At 48.7% G+C, this 17,645-nt stretch overlaps 7 protein-coding genes and 1 non-coding gene across 13 annotated transcripts; 4 read left to right on the top strand and 4 right to left on the bottom strand.

Moving 5' to 3' along the window:
• Positions 1 to 209: 209 nt before the first annotated feature.
• Positions 210 to 1,934, bottom strand: LOC9660091 (serine/threonine-protein phosphatase 6 regulatory ankyrin repeat subunit A). 4 transcript variants are annotated; one of them, XR_002992324.1, is made up of 9 exons: positions 1,859 to 1,934; positions 1,757 to 1,810; positions 1,565 to 1,710; positions 1,364 to 1,516; positions 1,032 to 1,284; positions 807 to 969; positions 622 to 749; positions 436 to 576; positions 210 to 372 (listed from the first exon to the last, which is right to left on the bottom strand). XR_002992324.1 is itself a non-coding variant. In XM_002969406.2 (8 exons), the coding sequence occupies exons 1-8, from the start codon at positions 1,916 to 1,918 to the stop codon at positions 553 to 555; spliced, it is 969 nt and encodes a 322-aa protein (XP_002969452.2). In that variant the 5' UTR covers positions 1,919 to 1,934; the 3' UTR covers positions 210 to 552. The 4 variants fall into 4 exon arrangements, 3 of the variants coding, with proteins under 3 accessions (XP_002969452.2, XP_024530259.1, XP_024530258.1); XM_002969406.2 differs by having other exon boundaries at positions 210 to 576; positions 1,364 to 1,504; XM_024674491.1 differs by having other exon boundaries at positions 210 to 576; positions 807 to 966.
• A 27-nt stretch (positions 1,935 to 1,961) lies between these two features.
• On the bottom strand, positions 1,962 to 2,611 carry LOC9660092 (ferredoxin-thioredoxin reductase, variable chain). Its single transcript, XM_002969407.2, has one exon. The coding sequence runs from the start codon at positions 2,518 to 2,520 to the stop codon at positions 2,044 to 2,046; it is 477 nt and encodes a 158-aa protein (XP_002969453.1). The 5' UTR covers positions 2,521 to 2,611; the 3' UTR covers positions 1,962 to 2,043.
• A 272-nt stretch (positions 2,612 to 2,883) lies between these two features.
• LOC9660093 (WD repeat-containing protein LWD1) lies at positions 2,884 to 4,369 on the bottom strand. The gene is made up of 2 exons (XM_024674500.1): positions 3,157 to 4,369; positions 2,884 to 3,099 (listed from the first exon to the last, which is right to left on the bottom strand). Exon 1 carries the CDS (start codon positions 4,224 to 4,226, stop codon positions 3,213 to 3,215), a length of 1,014 nt encoding a protein of 337 aa, XP_024530268.1. The 5' UTR covers positions 4,227 to 4,369; the 3' UTR covers positions 2,884 to 3,099; positions 3,157 to 3,212.
• A 171-nt stretch (positions 4,370 to 4,540) lies between these two features.
• On the top strand, positions 4,541 to 6,661 carry LOC112346186. The gene is made up of 6 exons (XM_024674501.1): positions 4,541 to 5,028; positions 5,125 to 5,215; positions 5,285 to 6,027; positions 6,101 to 6,170; positions 6,322 to 6,418; positions 6,489 to 6,661. The coding sequence occupies exons 3-6, from the start codon at positions 5,898 to 5,900 to the stop codon at positions 6,501 to 6,503; spliced, it is 312 nt and encodes a 103-aa protein (XP_024530269.1). The 5' UTR covers positions 4,541 to 5,028; positions 5,125 to 5,215; positions 5,285 to 5,897; the 3' UTR covers positions 6,504 to 6,661.
• A 9-nt stretch (positions 6,662 to 6,670) lies between these two features.
• On the bottom strand, positions 6,671 to 9,625 carry LOC9660095 (ubiquitin-related modifier 1 homolog 2). Of its 3 annotated transcripts, none has more exons than XM_024674503.1 (4): positions 9,564 to 9,574; positions 9,450 to 9,513; positions 9,319 to 9,392; positions 6,671 to 9,261 (listed from the first exon to the last, which is right to left on the bottom strand). In XM_024674503.1, the coding sequence occupies exon 4, from the start codon at positions 9,101 to 9,103 to the stop codon at positions 6,812 to 6,814; it is 2,292 nt and encodes a 763-aa protein (XP_024530271.1). In that variant the 5' UTR covers positions 9,104 to 9,261; positions 9,319 to 9,392; positions 9,450 to 9,513; positions 9,564 to 9,574; the 3' UTR covers positions 6,671 to 6,811. The 3 variants fall into 3 exon arrangements, with proteins under 3 accessions (XP_024530271.1, XP_024530270.1, XP_002969456.2); XM_002969410.2 differs by having other exon boundaries at positions 9,080 to 9,261; positions 9,317 to 9,399; positions 9,564 to 9,625; XM_024674502.1 differs by lacking the exon at positions 9,564 to 9,574 and having other exon boundaries at positions 9,319 to 9,399; positions 9,450 to 9,464.
• Positions 9,626 to 9,985: 360 nt separating this feature from the next.
• On the top strand, positions 9,986 to 11,517 carry LOC9660096. The gene is made up of 3 exons (XM_024674544.1): positions 9,986 to 10,334; positions 10,395 to 10,932; positions 11,003 to 11,517. Exons 1-3 carry the CDS (start codon positions 10,186 to 10,188, stop codon positions 11,015 to 11,017), a joined length of 702 nt encoding a protein of 233 aa, XP_024530312.1. The 5' UTR covers positions 9,986 to 10,185; the 3' UTR covers positions 11,018 to 11,517.
• A 3,946-nt stretch (positions 11,518 to 15,463) lies between these two features.
• On the top strand, positions 15,464 to 17,389 carry LOC112346115 (spore coat protein A-like). Its single transcript, XM_024674229.1, has 2 exons — positions 15,464 to 15,701; positions 15,760 to 17,389. Exons 1-2 carry the CDS (start codon positions 15,489 to 15,491, stop codon positions 17,323 to 17,325), a joined length of 1,779 nt encoding a protein of 592 aa, XP_024529997.1. The 5' UTR covers positions 15,464 to 15,488; the 3' UTR covers positions 17,326 to 17,389.
• A 181-nt stretch (positions 17,390 to 17,570) lies between these two features.
• TRNAD-GUC lies at positions 17,571 to 17,642 on the top strand. Its single transcript has one exon. It is a non-coding gene; the product is annotated as a tRNA-Asp (tRNA).
• Positions 17,643 to 17,645: the final 3 nt, after the last annotated feature.

The following is a 17,645-nucleotide window of genomic DNA, read 5'->3' on the forward strand; positions in this document are numbered from 1 at the left end:
GAGGGGAATATTCAGCTCCAGCTTGAGGGAACCGTTGGAGCATATTCCGTCATCACCGGTGGTCAAATTCTTTTATGACCGTTCCTCTGACGTGGGGACGCCTGACAGCTGTCAGTGAGCCGACCGTTGGTTGCTCACCCAAGAATCATTTCTAGGGCTTGCGTGTCCTGTTTTTTACATGCGGGACGGGACAAAGATTTAAGTTGATAGAGTTGCAAATGAGACAATTGTTAATCTCTAGTCGGATTGCAAAGGCCAGCCTTTCGTTCCATCCATTTACTCATTTAGAAAACCTTGTCTCTTCGATCGTTAGAGCCTGTTTAGAAATCATTGGCTTGTGTAAAGACTTTTGCCCGTTTGCTCCTTCGATCTCTTGAAAAGCGTTTGACTTTTCTCAATGGGTGGCGCACTTTGCCTAGATATTGCGTTGCGTACCTGAGAAGACTTAAGCCCCACAGATCATATTGGTGTCGTCCAGACTTAAAACTCTCAGCCCTCCACTTCGTGAGTGAGCAAATAGACAAGCTCCTCTGGAAAGGCACAGGTCGGCGCTCAAGATCTCGACGCAACCAGTTCCTGCCGAACTGCGATAGGAAAACTTTGACAAAAATGAAGGAATACCTCGTCAAGAAGTTTCGCAACGTCGTCAGTCTTGGCAACTTGAAGAACAGTGAGTCCCTCCCTGTCGACTGCCAATGGATCAGCTCCGGCCTTGAGTAGCTCATCGCAGACGCTCAAATGCCTCCAGCCTGGGGGGATCCACAACACTGATGACTCATGGAGGATAGAAAGTTAGAAAGGCTTGCCTGCCGCAACATGAAGTGGAGATCGGTGTGCATTTGGCGCGGAGGGATCAGCATTGCCTTCGCGGATCAAAAGAGCCACAACATCGGCACGTCCACGGCTCGCAGCCCAGTACAAAGGAGTCGATCCGATGTTGTCTCGACAGTTCGCATCAACACCCTTCTGCTACAAAACCAAAAACATATAGATTGAGAAGAAAAGCTCTTTGTGAAGTTCTCGATTCATACCTTAAGTAGCCATCGAGCAGCGTCAACCTCGCCAGCGGATGAACCCCGATGCAAAGGAGTACAGCCCGCGCAATCACTGGCATTTGGATCCGCTCCAAATTGCGTCAGGAGCTCCATGCAACCGACGTGGCCACCGGCAGCAGCATCATGAATGGGTTGAGAGCCTCCAGTGTCGCAGGCTGCCGGATCAGCTCCGGACGATAAGAGAAGCCGCAGAACAAGTTCGTGTCCATGGAGAGACGCCGTATGAACACTGCTAGCCTTCACCAGCAAGAAACGGTGAGTTTCTTTTCTTTCGTGAAAAACCACCACCAAGAGAACCTTGAAAGTACCTGGTGCGACCATTGTTACTTGCTGCGTTGCCAGAAGCACCATGAGCGAGAAGAATTTCCACTGCCGGAACAAATCCACCCCGAGCTGCGAGGTGGATTGCTTGCTCGCCCTTGTGATCGCGATCGCAAGCGTTTGCTCCACTGAAACCAAAACTAGATAAACTAGCTAGGAGGCTGAAAAGAAAGATTGGAATCACATACCTGGCAAGAAGAATAGAGATGATCGAAGCTCGACCAGTAGCGGCGGCGTAGTGAAGAGGCGTAAATCCATTTGTCTTGTGCGCCGATACCAATGCTCCCGCTCTCAAGAGCGCCTCCACGCATTTGTCATGCCCTTGCGAGCAAGCCTGCAAGAAAATCCGATCGATCGGCCGTCGAAATCAGCAGCAGCACCTCGTGAAGCGCAGTCTTCCCTCGTTTATCTCTCGCATTCGGATCGGCACCGGCCTAGAAATCACACAAATTCTATCGATCTGCGAATCGATCTGCCAGTACCTTCAACAGCACGCAGAGATTATCCAAGTCTCCAGCTCTGGAAGCCGCAGCGAGCGCCATCGATCAACACAACAAGAGCCCTAAGAACAAGAACCCTACATTCTTGTCGTTAAACCCTTTGGATATTATTTCAAACGAGAGCAAAAAGAATTCGCTCACAAATTCTTCGCTTCGATCTCTCTCAATCATCCGATGACCTCGAATTCGTCCTCCCGCAGATGGGCGATCAGCTTCACCTCCTTGCCGTCGATGCTCAGCGCAAACTGGGTCTTGTATGGCAAATTCGCGGAGATGATCTTCCCCTTCCAGCTCGTGAGAACCTCTTTCACCTCTCCCTCCTGGCCACCAAGATCAAACTCTGGATTCTTGGGAACATGGAACACCTTGAGCGGCCCTTTCACTCTGATCCTCGATCCCACGCCCGCCGCTGCCGCCGCCGCCGCCGCTGCGCCCTGCCGCCCCACCGCAATCTCGCAGATTGCGAGCCCTGCCCTGCGGCGGCGAGGCTGAGACGTGATCGACGGCACTGTTCTGGATGAGATTTTGTGCCGTGAAGAGCATGCCACTGTCGATGCCGATGAGGTCGATGGCGCGCAGGCTTGGCGCTGGAATTGGGCACCGCAAATCGAAGGCGCAGACAGCGAATTCGCAACCAGAGGCATTGTAGTCGAGCGAAGCAACCAACGAGCGCCTAGAGAGATCCAATCGACATACCGGGGCCCAAATCACACGCCGCCATAGCCCAGCTTCTCTCCCGCGAGCGATTGATTTTTAGGGCTCTTGTATCAAATAGCAAACCACGTGTGCTACTGCGCAGCAAACCGCGCGGCTGGATGATTACCAGCCGCACGTCCACCGCAGGGACCGCGCGCCCCTGCCACGTCGGACAAAGATAACGTCTGCCGTGGCGGCCACGCGGACGGCTGACGTGGACTGGTAGTTTCCACTTCTCACGCCAACGACACAAAAGAAGCTTCATGGGTCCAGTCGCCTGCATTGTGGGAGGAATACTTGGAGCTTTGGGATGTTTGCTCTCCCTGGTGGGAATGTTTGTATGGTTGATCGGGTAAGCTTTGCTCAAAAAACAAAAAAAAAAACTATTCTTTGAGATGAGATCTCTTTTTTTTTTTTCCTTGTTCTTCCAGGAACTTGGTCGCTTGCGTCTGCCCATCCTGTGCTTTCTGCTTAGCAATCGCCAACTTTGCTATGATTCTCATCCGGCTCCCCGTCAAGGGGCTCAACTGGGCGAGCAGCAAAATCCCATGCTAAACAGAAAAGAGAGAAAAAAACCAGCATACCTTTGCTTCTTATACTCTACTACAGCAGCTGGACGATTCACCTCTTCTCTCCCCTCTCAGACTCGAAGAATCTCTAGCTTGCTCGCAAACGCGATGGCGACCCAGTCTGTTTGGGAAGACGACCACTGCAGCTGGTTGATCTCGGCCTTCGCGGTGTAAGCTAGAATCGGATCCAGGCCCCCGTCTATCGGCTGGCTCATGTTTGACAAATCCCAGATCAGCGCCTGGGAGTCGTCACCCGCGGTGCAAATATGACAGGAACTGTGAGGAGCCCAAGCGATGGCGTTCACGGTCCCCTGGTGCCGCTGGAGCTCCGCCACCGGGAGCGTCGGCAGGCGGATGTCCAAGATCACCACCCTGACGCTGTCCATGAAAATGGTGGCCATGTAGCGCGGATCCTGCTTGTTCCACCCGAGTCTCAGCAGCGGCGTGTCCGGCTGGGGGCTCTCGTAGATGATCGTCGAGTGCTCCTTGTCCCGGAGATCGAAAACTCGCACGGAGCCATCGGCCGAGACGGACGCGAAGACCCCGACTCCGCCCCAGGCGATGTCGTTCACTTCCTTGTCATGGGCGATGAGCTGAGTGTCCACCACTTCCTTCTCTATATCCCAAATCGTGCAAGTAGTGTCGATGCTCGAAGTTCCTACGCGCTTGGGCTCGAGCTCGTTCCAGTCGAAGGAAGTGAGCGGCGCGCAAAACTCACTGTTCTTGTTGTTGTTGAGCAAGCTCTTGAGCTCCACCTTGTCCTCCCCGACTTGCCATATCCGCAGGAAATCGCCCGAGGTCGCCACTAGATCCGGCCGCTGGCACTCCTTGTCCGGGATGAACATGAGCTTGGTGGTCGGGTAGGGGTGCTCGAAGCACAGCCGGGAATCCGCCACGAATTTGTTCTTCTCGTCGTCCAGCTGCACAATCTGGACCATGTTCCTGTAATCCTCAAGAAAGCTGCCAATCCCCAGCCGGAATTGCGAGTCCTTGCGCACGCTCCAGTTCATGGCGTAGATCGGCCAGTTCGCGTCGTAGGTGTAGATCTCGGCGCGCTTGGCCGGCTCTTGCGCGTCGCTCGCCATGGAGCCGGAGGATCTAAACCCTAATCCCTGGGACGATGGAATCGCGCTGGAAGTACCTGATGGATCAGCCGCGCATCGCTCCCTCGCATTTCCTGTCGCCTAGGGCGGCGTGGCGGAGCTGGACCAGGTCCACAATGCCCGGAGCAATGGGAGTTGACCACGTGGTGACTAGAGGAGCCGTCGCGGGCTCGATTCCCCTCCCCAGCACCTTCGAGAGTTTAGGGTTCTTCCACCGCGAGGGAAAGAGGAATTCGATTTCTCGGCCTCACAGCCACGAATGGCCGGGCAGCCGGGTGCTGATTCTACACAGCACACGAAAGGGGCGAGGGATCCGGCATTTCTTGAGCTTGCGCAGCTCCATCTCGCGGTCTTCCTTGAGCACGATCTCTTCCATGGTGTAGCGCGCAAATCTCCGCAATCTCGCCGCTCGCCGCAGCAGGAATCCGGCTAGGTTGGTGGCGCAGAGCATCGGCGCGTAGGATTCGTGGTCCTTGAGCGGCACGAAGCTGAGGTAGGTCTTGTATGCCACGACTTCGTCGTCGATCTTGATCGGCAGGGACGGGCCCTGCTGCTTCCAGCGGCATCCATCCAGTGTCGTTCTCGATCGCGCCGGCCGTGAGGAGTACTTCGTCCTCGCGAAGAGATATCGCGTTCCTCCTGGAAACAAGGCACAGTAAGATCGATCAAAACTATCTCAAAGAAGAAATTTTCTAGAACTCGCCTGGAGAATTTCGCAGTAGGAAAGCGGGATGCGTCGCGTAGATATCGGCCTCCTCGATTTGGAAGCCCCGGACAGCCTCTGGTAACTCCATTCTTGCGTTTCTCAGTCGTAGAGCATCCACGAGAGCGGCATCGTTCGAGTGGGCTTTTCTGACTCTCTTGCAAATGCTGTTCTCAGTTTCTTCGCAGCTCCTCTTCCCGATATACTCTCGGAGGCCTGGAAGCCTGTCCTCGTTCTCGTCCTTCTCTGTCTGCTCCAATAATTCAAGGTAAGCTTCGATTTTTTTCTTTCTTTCCCAGCAAACTAACTATACGCTGCTCACCTTGACCTCTGCCAGAGCATCGACGTCGATGACCTGGTTGTTCTTGAGCGCACGCTTAAGCCCGGCCTGGAATTCCCACTTCCTAGCACGAGATGAGCAAAGAATATGCTGAGCAAGCGCGAGAGCAGCTAGATGGAAGGACTTTCACGTACCTCTTGAGCTGCTCGTCGTCTGCCACCACCGGATCATCGTCTTGCACCACCGGATCATCGCCTTGCCGGGACTCAGTCTTCCCAGGCTCCGCCTTCACTGGCTCTGGCTCAACCTTCTGCGGAGGCTGCTGCTCCTCTTTGAGCAGTTCCTTCCAGCATTCGTGCCCGATCACTGCGTCACCGTCCGTGGAAGCGATGGAATCGCCCGTGAAGCTGGAGTAGCAGACGGTGGCGAGCTCAGTAGCAGCAGAATCAAGAAACGAGCAGAAATCCGCCGAGCACGACGCAGTAGCAGCCAGTAACTGGTCGACGAGGAAGAACTCGCTGGAGCAATCAAAATCGACTTCCTGGGCCTGGGGCTCCTCAAGAACACCAAGAACAGATGCTGGGAAGTGAGCGAAGCCAGGGGAAGGAGGAGGAGAAACAAGAGGAGGAGGAGAACAAGAACAGCAACAGAAAATCTTCGACGATTCGCCATGGACGACAGCTTGGAGCGAGTAAGAACAGGCGCAAGCCTCCATCGCTCGCTCGCTCGCTTCTTCCCGACGAGGAGCTGGAAGAAGAGAGACAAGAACAAGACGAGCGAGAGCAAAGCCAACACTGGAGGTAACTTAAGCGGAGACAAAGTTCGTTCTCGTTTCTTATATACCGCCAAACTGACTGCTCTTTGCCTGGACAGCGACACCGATTTGCTATCATCAACCGGATTTCCAAATGCAACGGACTGGGAAGAAGCTCTCTCTCTCCAGGTAAGAACAAACAAGCTTTCTTTCAAACAAAGGTGGCGCTTATCATTGCCGTACTAATCGCTGGTGTGTACGTGTACTCGCTCACTCGTCACCCATTCGAAATGGAACCATCTCTCGGCTGTGCTACGAATATCTTCCTTTCTTTTTACAGTGACTCGCTCGTCCTTTTAACCGTAGGGGGGAGATTCTCTGCTAGTGTACACTGTATCTCGATCACTTGGATCCAGGGATCCGGCGGTGGATACTTGGTAAGAGTAACTTGGTAACTTTTGGATACGCGTTGTCAGCTAAAACTTAGTTGTGCTTTCCAATCCATAGGTGGAAGCTGGCTAAATCTATCCAAGTCCGTTAGAGCTGGAAGAAAAACGAATTGATGGTTCTTTCTTCCACGATCATACCTCATTGTGTTCCACTAAGTTCACAATTTTAAATTCAGACATGATGATATAAAAGTATTACATTTAACAATATACTTTATCATTAGCAATTTCCAAGCTGGCTAGATCTATCCACGTTTTATATCATTCTTGGCTAAAACTGAGTGGAAGCTCGCTAGATCTATCCACGTTTGTTATCATTCTTCATAGTTAATTATGATCTTTAATTTTTTTAAAACCCGACTTAAACCCTTCTTTAATGGATCATCCGTCCGAGCTGAGCACATTGGAGAGGAGCACGTAAGGCGAGTGGGCGCAGGGGCTGAGCCGCGCGATCTCCTCGGCGGCACGCTCCGCGCGGCGCACGTCACCGGATATCCCCGCCACGCCGAGCAGCACGGACCACGTCGAGACGTGGGGGCACAGCGGCATGGAGTCGACGAGCTCCTCGGCGTCCGCCAGGCGCCGCGACCGCCCCAACAGGTTGACGACGCAGCTGTAGTGCTCTACCGCGGGCGTCACGCCGTACGACTCGGAGATGGCCCAAAAGTACCGCCGCCCCTCCTCGAGCATGCCCGCGTGGCCGCAGCCCGTCAGCACAGCCGAGAATGCCGTACCGTCCGGACGGTGGCCGTCGAGCACCATGAGCCGAAAGAGCCGTACGGCGTCTCGCCCCATGTTGTTGTAGGCGCACGAGGCGAGTACGGCGGCCCAGGACGCTGGGTTTTTAACGGTCATTCGGCTGAAGAGGTCTAGGGCATCCGCCACAAAGCCGTTGGAGGCGTATGCCCGCAAGAGGCAGTTCCAGGCAAAGACATCGTGCTCGGGCATTCCATCGAATGCCGCCTTCGCGGAGGCGAGGTCGCGGTTTCTCACCAAGGCGACGACGATCGCCGCCCATGACGCAATGCCCAGCTGGGGCATCTTGGCGAAGATCGCCCGCGCGTCCTCGATCTCCCCGGCCTGAGCATACGCCGCGAGAACAGCGTTCCAGCTTACGTCGTTTCGCTGCTTCATAGCGTGGAAGACCGCCATGGCCTTGTCGAGCTCGGCGGCCTGGGCATGCCCGGCGAGGAGCGACGTCCAGGAGAGAACGCTTGATCTGGGGATCTTGACCAGGGTCTCGCTCGCCAGAGAGATCTCTCCTCCCTGGGCGAAGGCTGCGATCATCGTGTCCCAGGAGCTGGAGCCCCTGCGCGGCATGGAATCGAAGATCGCCTTGCCCGTCTGGAGATCCCCATTGGAGACGTAAGCCCAGATCATCGCGTTCCAGGCCACAGTGTCCTTCTCCGGGATGGCGGCGAAGATTACCTCCGCCGAGTGGAGATCGCCCGCATCGCCATGCGCGGCCGCAACCGCCGTGCACGAGCAGACGTTGTGCTGCGGCATTTGCCAGAAAACGCTAGTCCCATTCTCGAGCTCGTCGTTTTGCAAGAAAGCTGCAACCATGGCATTCCAAGACGTAATGTCGCGGCAATGGATGGCATCGAAAACCTTCCTCGCGTCCCGGACTCTTCCCGCACCGGAATACGCCGTCATCAGAGTCGTCATTACCAGGACATTCCATTCCGGAATCCGGGACATTGAATCGACGGCATCGGCAAGCTTTCCTGTCGATGCGAGGACTGTGATGAGGTTCGTCCACATTCCTTCGTCGCGCAATGGAGCGGTGACAAATAGTTTTTTCACTGCAAGAACATCCCCTTGTTGGGCATTTGCTGTGGTGAGAATGCTCCAAGTAATTGAGTTCCAATGTGGCATCTTTCGAAACACCAAGTCCCCATGATCCATGTTTTCGTTAAGAGTGTAGGCCTGAACAAGCGCTGTCCAGGAAATCACATCTCGAAAACTCGAACGATCAAAGATACACTTCGCACGTTCGAGATACCCGGCTGTGGCATTTGCTGTAAGAACAGTGTTTGTCGAGATGGCATCCCACATTGGCATCAGCGCTGAAAAAGCGTTAACGTTAAAGACCTGAGAAGACTCACTGTAAGCTGCAAGGATTGCGTTCCACGACGCAATGTCTCTGTAAGACATTCGTGCAAAGATTTCAACGGCATCGAAAATATGCCCAGATTGGGCATAAGCTGCAATGGCAGGATTACACGCGACGACGTCCCACTGAGGCATCGAGAGAAAAACTCGGATGGCCTCTCCGGGACAATTGTACTGCGAAAATCCTGACAAGAGCGACGTCCACGACACAACGTCCCTCCGCGGCATGACGTCGAAGAGCCGCGCGGCGTGATCCAGATGCCCATTTCGGGCATACGCTGCCGTGATGATGTTCCACGAGTGAATTCCCGGTTGGGCGATCGCGTCGAACACCAATTTGGCCTCCGCGACGCAGCCGAATCTGCCATACTTGTCGATGAGGAGATTCGCGACGAGATTGCAGGAGTTGTGCTCGAGTTGAGAGTGGACGCGCAGGAGATCCTGGACCGTGGCGCACGACTTGATGATCTGGGCGTAGTGCGAGTATGATTGCCGCGTCGAGGAGTGGACGAATCGTTCTACGTGGTGAGGAGAGATGGAGAACTTTGCATGGCCCATTCACCCATGTTAAGATCAGGGAAAACAAAGGAGGAGTTTTCTAGCCTCCGTGGAGCGTCGAGATGAACACTACACTGTCTTTGTCCTTGATGGGCGCTTCCAAATGCCCCATGAGCTCCCAGTCGTAGTCATTGATCAAAACGAGAACTCCGGGCCTCCTGGAGAAATGCAACCGTGAGAATCCAAGCGAGAGTTTAGCAGTGAGAAACTCACACGGATTTGCCTTTGAGGAACATCTCTTGTCTCTCCTTGAGCAGATTTTCTCGAATCCAAACCAGGAGCTTCTCGACTGTGATCTACAAAGGAAGAACTTGGTGGCCAAAGACTCAAAAGTTTCGATTCCTACCTCGTTCGAATCCAAATCCACTTCGTGGCACTTGACAGATCCAAACAGTAACTCCAATCCTCCCCTGGAATGCGCCCACATTGACAACCCCGCACAACTCAAAACCGCGCTTACTTGAATTCCAAGTTGAGCCTCATTGCCAAGAGCCCTAGACCGCGAACGGTCACGATCAACGGAATCCAATAAAGCTAATCAGCGAATGTTCCTTTCGCGAACCGGGCCCGTACGCCACGTAGCACGTATTGGTCATTGCCACCTGTCATTTTTCTAGTGGATGTGATGACGCCACTTGGCCATCAACCGACATTTTGAGCTTTTGGGCCTTAAATGTACGGGCGGTCACAAATTGGAGGATTCGGACACCGTATAGCACGTCAATGACGTGCCGGCTTTTATCTCACTGCGACCTTCTAGAAATTTCCAACCCGTCAGTCTGGGAGACGAATATTCGATAATACGGCGTATGAGTGTGAGCTACGAACGATTGAATATATAAAGGCCGCTTGTTTTGTTTTTGTGCTGATCTTGTTCTCTCGTGTGTTTAGTGACTCGCATTTTTTGTTCTTGGCGATCTCTCAGGAATCGAGCGTCTTTTTCCAGGGAATCGACGCGATAGGGATCGGATTCCCACGCGCACAAGCCGCGGCGGGGTTTGGGATCTAGAGGCGTGTGATTTGGCCGCGGGATTTTGGAGCGAGGGTTTCGTAGGTGGAATCCCTCGGATCGAGGGAGCGCAATGGAGCGGCCGCAGCAGCGGCAGCATCAGCAGCACCAGGCGGCCAGGCATTGTCGGCCTAGCGGCAAGGAGTGCAGTATGTGCGGCGATGTTGGATTCCAGAAGGAGCTCTTCCGCTGTTCGTCGTGCCGGCAGCGCTACCAGCACAGGTAAATCCATCGCTAGAAGGAAATTTCGAGAGATTACGGTTTGGTTTCTTGTTCTTCCAGGTACTGCAGTAGCTTGTACCCCAAGTTGCCGCCGGATTCCAGCCAGATGATGTGCGACTGGTGTGTATCGAAGCAGCCGAGGAGAGATAGAGATGGGCACCAGCAGGAACAGGCGGTTGATGGATTCAAGGCGCCCGGCAGTGTGACCGCCACACGGTCGAGCGTCCAGAGCCCGCTGGATTGCCTACTGCAGGCCGCGGAGAACCTAGAGAAGTTTAGTGTGAAGAAGCAGGCCAGGAAGGAAGGATCGCCGTGTAGCGAGGCAAATGTAGTGATTCCCCCAGGTAGAGAGATCAAGCCCAAGCCGCTGGTCCACAAGAGGAAGAGGTGCTCAGATCTGGACATGTCCAAGCAGGATCATCACCAGGAACAGCAGGAGCTTCTCAAGAGCCATCACCACCACAAGCTAAAATCGCCCACTTGCAACGCTGCTACCCCAGGTCACTCGAAGCCACCGATGAGCCCGGGCTATAGCCACGGTTTCCAGTTCTCTCCATCCAAAGCCGGTGTTGGGAGACGGTACAGGCTCTTGTCGGAGGTACTTTGTTGAGTGATCGTGATCTTTGAGTTGGGTTGCCTCAAACAGGCAAAAACTTTGGCCTTGCTAGATCGACCGGGGTTGACCGCTTGATCGAATCGGTGATCCGCTCAGCAGCTAACTTGGATCCATGATTCATCCTTCCGTGGCGGTGTCGCTACCAGGTTTGGTGATTTCCTGGAGACTTTGTGGTGACAAAACAGGCTTTCCTGGGCTACTCCCAAGTCTACTACTGGATCCTGCAGGCAGATAGCAGCTTTGGGGTGATGATGCTGGAAAAATTTTGGGTAACTTGGGGAGGGGCTGGAAGAACTTCTCAGTGGAATACACACAGCTTTGGTTTTGGGCTTTGTTTAGTCGGTGCTAGCTAGCGTAGGACAACGAGGAACGGTCGATGTGGACTCTAATCTAACGGGGAGTGGTAGTCTGTTCCTTGTCTGACTGGCTGTTCATCACATCTTTGTAAATTCGATGCTAACTTTCCTCCTTATAAACAAGTGATGTAAATGTTCCATAAAGAATATGAGGAGCGAACACAAATAATTCTGCTAGATCTGGGTATAAAATGGGATTTTGTTAGCTGGCTGGAAGATCTCTCTGAGCGAACACGGGCTGCTTGGCCGCGAGTTACGAAAGTAAAGGAAGTGGCATGAAGACCTGACGAAGATAAATGAAAATTCTACGGCTCTTTCTGCTAAGATTGTTCTTTAAATTTATGATTCAGGGTTAGTCAAGAATATTTAAAATATTCTTTAATCCAACGGTTGTGATTTTATGCTCTTAACTCTTCCCTAATTCATTTATAATCAATATTTATTATTAATAATCTTGTTTACCACTAATGTTATAGCAAGAAAAGTTTACAATCCATTTAGAGATGATTTAAGCTGGTAATGTATGAAGACCACTAGTTCAATTCAAAACCAAAATTTAATGCAAGAAACTAAAAATAAAAAAACATTGCTGTGCATTTTTGGTTTGCTCAATAGTAGTGTTATTCCTATTTATTAATCCAATTGATCAAATATAATTTTATAAATGTTTATAATATATAAACATAAGATTACCATTAGATAGTAGAATATACTAGAATGTACTAGAAAGTTTAGAAAATTTTATACATTCTAAATATGTTTATAAATTATAAATAAAAGATTAATCTAGATAAATAATAACCATTAAATTTTAAAATATCCGAAAATATCTAAACATATTCTAGGTATATCCACTATCATTTCAGTCACTTACAATTCTGCTTAAGCAAACCAAAAAGGAAATCTAGAAAAGCCCATAGGAGCTTCACCCATAGGAGGCACCAAGATTTTGATTCTGGTCATGAATCTAGTATTAGTTTCCACTAGGGCTAGAGTCATTCATTAGAGGCAGTAGGCTTACATAACTCAATCTTCTAATATTTCAACTTAGGGATCTCTCAATAAAAAATTACTTCCTTTTGACATTTTTTTTTTTCTACCATTTCTTGATTTCTTTCTTTCTAGTACTTCATTTGTATGTGTGTGTCTACCTCTTGGATTGCTGTGAACTCCAATGAACAGCTCCAATGTTTAAAAGAATCAATGGAGCCTTGCCACTTTCAAGTATTTGCAAAGAGTTTATTTTCTCATAAAAGTGCTAAAGTGATCGTTGTGATTGATCCATATGCTTAGTATTTCTGTAAACATCAAGCAAGCAAGTCTCTCTCTAACCTGAGGTACATCTTGATGTGAATCCTTACTAAAACTTGGATTTCAGCATACATTTGCATATTGTGATTATGTAGTGTTATGTGTTTACGCACAAGAAATTGAGATAATAAATTATTTTGTCAATTTGCAGAACTAAATATCCCAAGATGCCCAATAGTAAAGCTAGCTTGACAAGATTTACATTCAGTTTTCTAAACTCCAGTTTCCAATTGTTTTTATAGGCTAAATTTGTGATTGAGCAAATAGATTTTGTATAAATATGAATAACTCATTTTCATTAAAAGAACCAAAACAAAAAAACTATTCTTGTATAGTATTGCAAATTATTTCATTTTTGGAATTGTGAAATAGTAAGTGTTTAGCATTTAATTGATTTCAAAATGAAATGAAAACTATAAATTAATAAAAAGTTCTTTATTGGTTGAAGTTTTCAGAATTTTTTAGTTTTTAAAGATATCAGTTACTTTTAAGTAAATAAAACCATCATTTGCATAATAAAATTAATATAAATTTCAAATTTCTTAATAAATTTATCATATTAAGAAGACAAATTTGAAATAATTAGAAGACATATAAATAAAATAAAACTAATTCATATAATAAATTTTAAAAGGTGTTAATAATTATGATTTATATTATAAAATTTGATATTGAACTTGATTTTTGTAAATGATAATAAAGTAAAACAAAAAAAGCTATTTTTATAATTAATTAAAATATATTTCTTCAAAGCTGTTAAAAATTCAACACTTTTGATGGATGTTAGTGCTAAAATTGGATGTAAAGATGTTTTAAATGATTTTATTTTTCTTATAACATTTGATATTATATGTTCAAATACTGTTTATAATATAATTCTTTACCATATAATTATTATTTAAATAAATTTGAATAATTTTATGTTTCTTAATAAAATTGATATTACATGTTCAAACACTTATTTAAATATATATTTTTACTATAGAATTGTTCATAAAATAAATAATTATATTACATTTGTAAACAAGTGTTAAAGCATATCATTTAAAAAATATTTAATTTGAAACTTTAAAATATAGTCTATTCAAAAACTTATTATAGTATATTTCTTTACCATAAATTGTTTTTTACAAATATATTACAGTTATATAAGGAAACAAAATTAATATAGATTCTAGTTTTTGTATTTCATTTCAGCATTTTACATTTAGATTTACATATTTAATACATTACTTAATGAATTGCATGTAAAGAATATACCTAGAATATCTAAGTACATTCTAGGATATTCCCGCATTCTTAAATTCATGGAAATTTTATTTTTGATGCATGTTAAACGGTAGGAATTGAAATTCTGACATTTTAAAACTTCATATTATCCTCCAAGTTAAAAGGATTCACACTAACATGTTAAATAAAACCATGTAAACCTTAAATAAAGTCATTAAACTTCTGAAAATAACATCATTAACATAGGAAGTTTACGCCCGATGCTATGCAATCTAAATAAGCACCTACCCTCATTAGGTGTTACACACGTATGCTAAGAAGTATATTACAATATAAATTAAAAGACAAACCTAGTGCATGATTTGAAACTCAGTTTGTTATTATATATTATCAATGCATATTGCTAAATATTTTAAACAATTACAGCTTTGGGTGCTGGAACCAAAAGCAACATGCAATGCTTGTGGAAGTATTGTTTTCTAAAGGCCAGGAACCGTGCACAAGTTTCCAGGAGCTTGCATGGTGGAGTTGAAATGTTCTTCAAGAACAAACAAGGATGTAAGTTTTCTTAGTCCTGTTGGATCGATGCCACAAAGCCTTTGGCTTCCATACGCTTGAAGAGCTCTATGGCGAGTTAGATTCTTTAGTGCTCTAAGAGTACTGTGGTTTGTCATCTTCCATCCTTCTTCTCTGGAGGAACCACACTGCTCCGCTTTTTATCGGCTCTTTCTCTCATTCTCTCTTCCTAGTTGCTTTGTTTACTACCTTACCATTCACTACATGTCCAACTTATGTCTCTCCCACGTCAATGCAAGCCCCGAACGTCGCAATGAAAACCTTCCTCCCCTATGCATGAAAACATCAACAGCTCCCTCTGTTTTGACCTTACTTTATTGGATTGTATTTGTGGATTTGCTCCAACTCCCTTGAAATTTTTTATCGCATCTTCCACAATTCCCATTCCACTAGGGAATTTTCTGCGTAGTCGTGAGCACAGCTGATTGTGGCTAGATTTCTCCTTCTCTAGCTGAATCCCATTCTGATAGATTTATCTTTTCAATCGTGCCAGTTCGAGCACGCGTTGAAAATAGCTATGTTCACACACACACAAAACATCAAAACACTTTATAAAACAAGTTCAGAATGTTGGTTACGTACTTATTATGATTAATCAGTTTGGAAGCTTGTTATTGTTGTTTGTGTGTCTGCTTCTAACTCCTTTTATAAAGTCACTAGCACCATCCTAGCACTTGAAATTAACAGTGCTGCGGTCGCATAACTATAGGCCGCAAGAAGGACGCTTCCTTGCTGCTAACTCCCTGGGCCTTCCATCCATTTCACCTAACGCCCCGGGCCTTCCATCCATTTCACCGCCTCTGCAACTCCTATGCCCCACTATTACACACGATTTCTATCTGTCTATCTAGAGCTGGCATCTTGCCAAGAAGTCTTTGTTCATATTTCTTAGCTTTTCAAAAATTGCAAGCTATCTCGTCATTTTCAAACACCATGTGTCTTCCACGTAAACTTGAGGACCAAGTCGCAAAAGGACTGTAACTCTCAGTGATTTATCCTATGAACCACCGTGGATCCTCTAGCCTAAAATTTAAGGATCACATTCTTTCCTTTCTGTGGATTGGGATGGCGGTCCAAAAACTGGTGTTGCTTGCGGTTGTAGCAGCTTGCATCTTTGCAATCACAGGAGCCCAGAATGCAACGCAGCAGTGCCTCAACTTGGATGCCTCCCCTGTTTTGGAAAGATTCGTTGATCATGTTCCAGTTATGCGAAGAATCAATCTCACCAGAACAAGCAGCTCAAGGCCACTCATCATCCGCGCATTCAAAGTCCAGAGGGTAAAAAACTATGCCACAAATCGTCATGAAAGTTCTTTCTTTGTTTTCTATTTTCCAGAAACTCCACAGGGATTTACCACCCACAACCGTGTACGCTTTTGGCAGAACCTCCGCGCAAGCCTCGGTGCCAGGCCCAACCCTCGTAGCATTCAAGAACAAGCGAGCTTTCGTGCGCTGGTCGAACAACATCACCGATGCCAATCACTTGCTCGCTGTCGATCCCACGCTGGACCGCGCCCAGCCCCGAGTTGGAGTTCCACTCGTCGTCCATCTCCACGGAGGAGAGACCGCGCCCCCCTACGACGGCCACCCGGATGCCTGGATCACAAATGGTGGCGAGCGAGGCCCGAATTTCACCACCAACGTCTTCCGGTACGACAATGCGCAGCCCTCCACTCTGCTCTGGTACCACGATCACTCCTTCGGCTACACGCGCTTGAGCGTCGCCGCTGGCCTCGCGGGACTCTATCACATCATCGGAAACGATGATCCCTCCTGGCTCCCGGGATCGCTCAGGGAGAACAGCGATGGCAGCCAGAACCCATTCATCCACGACTTGGTCCTCCAGGATCGCCAGTTCTTCCCCAACGGCAGCATCAACTATCCCACCCTGGGATTCCCGCCGACAGCCTCTGTCCATCCAAACTGGTGCCCGGACTACTTTGGCGACACCATGCTCGTCAATGGCATGATCTGGCCATACTTGAACGTCTCGCGGGGCGTCCATCGCTTCCACTTCCTCAACGCTGGGAACTCGCGCTTCTTCCTCCTCAACTTGAATCACTCCAGCCTCGCCTTCTTCAAGATTGGATCCGATGGCGGGCTGCTGACCACTCCAGTCCGGCAGACGACGCTCAACCTGGGTCCATCCGAGCGAGCCGACGTCCTGATCGATTTCTCGAGCTTGCGAGTGGGAGAAAACGTAACCATCACAAACACCGCCACCTCCGCCTTCGACGCGGGCAAGGGAAACAACCAGTCGGTGTTCATGTTTCGTGTCACAAGCTTCCCGCCGTCCAACGCAATGCTCCCATCTAACACGATCGATCCGGCCATGGCCAACCTCACGGTTGCGGAGACGATCCTCGCCACCACCGGCTTCAACATCTCTGCCGCCAACGTGACCGGCGTCCGCCGCCGCCAGTTCGTGATCAGCTTCAACCCCACGGTGGGGACGATCTTCTCGGACGCCAACCGCACGTTCCGCAGCCCGGTGACCGAGATCGTGCCGCTCTACACGAACGAGATCTGGGAGTTCGTCAACACCTTTACCAACGGGGATCACCCGATACACATCCACTTGATCAATTTCTTCGCGCTGGATCAGCAGAACTACGATGTGGCGAACTTCATTCGGGGGGCGTGTAGCGTCAATACTCCGTTTCTCGATCCGACGAGCTGCTTCACAGGGAATCCTCTGGCGCCGGACGTGGATCACTTTGGATGGAAGGACACGGCGCTGGTGAAGGCGAACCTCGTGACACGATTCTTCGTGCCCTTCCGCCCGCGCGAGGCGACCCGGTTCGCGTTTGACCCGACTATATCTCCTGGGTATGTGTGGCATTGTCATCTCCTGGAGCACGAGGACAATGAGATGATGCGGCCATTGTTGTTCACGAATTAAGTACTCTTCTATTTAACATTGCACCTAAGTTCTTGGGGATGAATAGAATGGTGAGTGTGTGCTATCAAGAAGAACATAGGTCAAGAAAATGTTTGCAGAGAAGTTTCCTCACTAAAACATTTCGCGATAGACTTGACGATATGCCAAACACTATAGAACTTTCTTTACAGCCAGGAATTTTGAGGTCTCTTTTACGACTATAGATCACAAAAATGTCTTGCAACGTAGCCTACCTAGCATGACCAGTCGTTGTAGTATAGTGGTAAGTATTTCCGCCTGTCACGCGGACGACCCGGGTTCGATCCCCGGCAACGGCGTTC

Source organism: Selaginella moellendorffii, unplaced genomic scaffold, assembly GCF_000143415.4.
Source record: "Selaginella moellendorffii unplaced genomic scaffold, v1.0 SELMOscaffold_12, whole genome shotgun sequence".
Classification (NCBI taxonomy): Eukaryota; Viridiplantae; Streptophyta; class Lycopodiopsida; order Selaginellales; family Selaginellaceae; genus Selaginella; species Selaginella moellendorffii.

Bases quoted from the DNA above. Each gene is read 5' to 3' on its own strand.
- LOC9660091 (XM_024674490.1), bottom strand. From the start codon at position 1,918: ATGGCGCTCGCTGCGGCTTCCAGAGCTGGAGACTTGGATAATCTCTGC. The intron at 1,517-1,564 runs GTATGTGATTCC...TAGTTTATCTAG, and splicing joins ATCTCTATTCTTCTTGCCAG to TTTTGGTTTCAGTGGAGCAA. The intron at 1,285-1,363 runs GTACTTTCAAGG...GAAGGCTAGCAG, and splicing joins AGTAACAATGGTCGCACCAG to TGTTCATACGGCGTCTCTCC.
- LOC9660092 (XM_002969407.2), bottom strand. From the start codon at position 2,520: ATGCCTCTGGTTGCGAATTCGCTGTCTGCGCCTTCGATTTGCGGTGCC.
- LOC9660093 (XM_024674500.1), bottom strand. From the start codon at position 4,226: ATGGCGAGCGACGCGCAAGAGCCGGCCAAGCGCGCCGAGATCTACACC.
- LOC112346186 (XM_024674501.1), top strand. From the start codon at position 5,898: ATGGACGACAGCTTGGAGCGAGTAAGAACAGGCGCAAGCCTCCATCGC. The intron at 6,028-6,100 runs GTAACTTAAGCG...TTGCCTGGACAG, and splicing joins GAGCAAAGCCAACACTGGAG to CGACACCGATTTGCTATCAT. The intron at 6,171-6,321 runs GTAAGAACAAAC...TTCTTTTTACAG, and splicing joins AAGAAGCTCTCTCTCTCCAG to TGACTCGCTCGTCCTTTTAA.
- LOC9660095 (XM_024674503.1), bottom strand. From the start codon at position 9,103: ATGGGCCATGCAAAGTTCTCCATCTCTCCTCACCACGTAGAACGATTC.
- LOC9660096 (XM_024674544.1), top strand. From the start codon at position 10,186: ATGGAGCGGCCGCAGCAGCGGCAGCATCAGCAGCACCAGGCGGCCAGG. The intron at 10,335-10,394 runs GTAAATCCATCG...TTGTTCTTCCAG, and splicing joins CGGCAGCGCTACCAGCACAG to GTACTGCAGTAGCTTGTACC.
- LOC112346115 (XM_024674229.1), top strand. From the start codon at position 15,489: ATGGCGGTCCAAAAACTGGTGTTGCTTGCGGTTGTAGCAGCTTGCATC. The intron at 15,702-15,759 runs GTAAAAAACTAT...TCTATTTTCCAG, and splicing joins GCGCATTCAAAGTCCAGAGG to AAACTCCACAGGGATTTACC.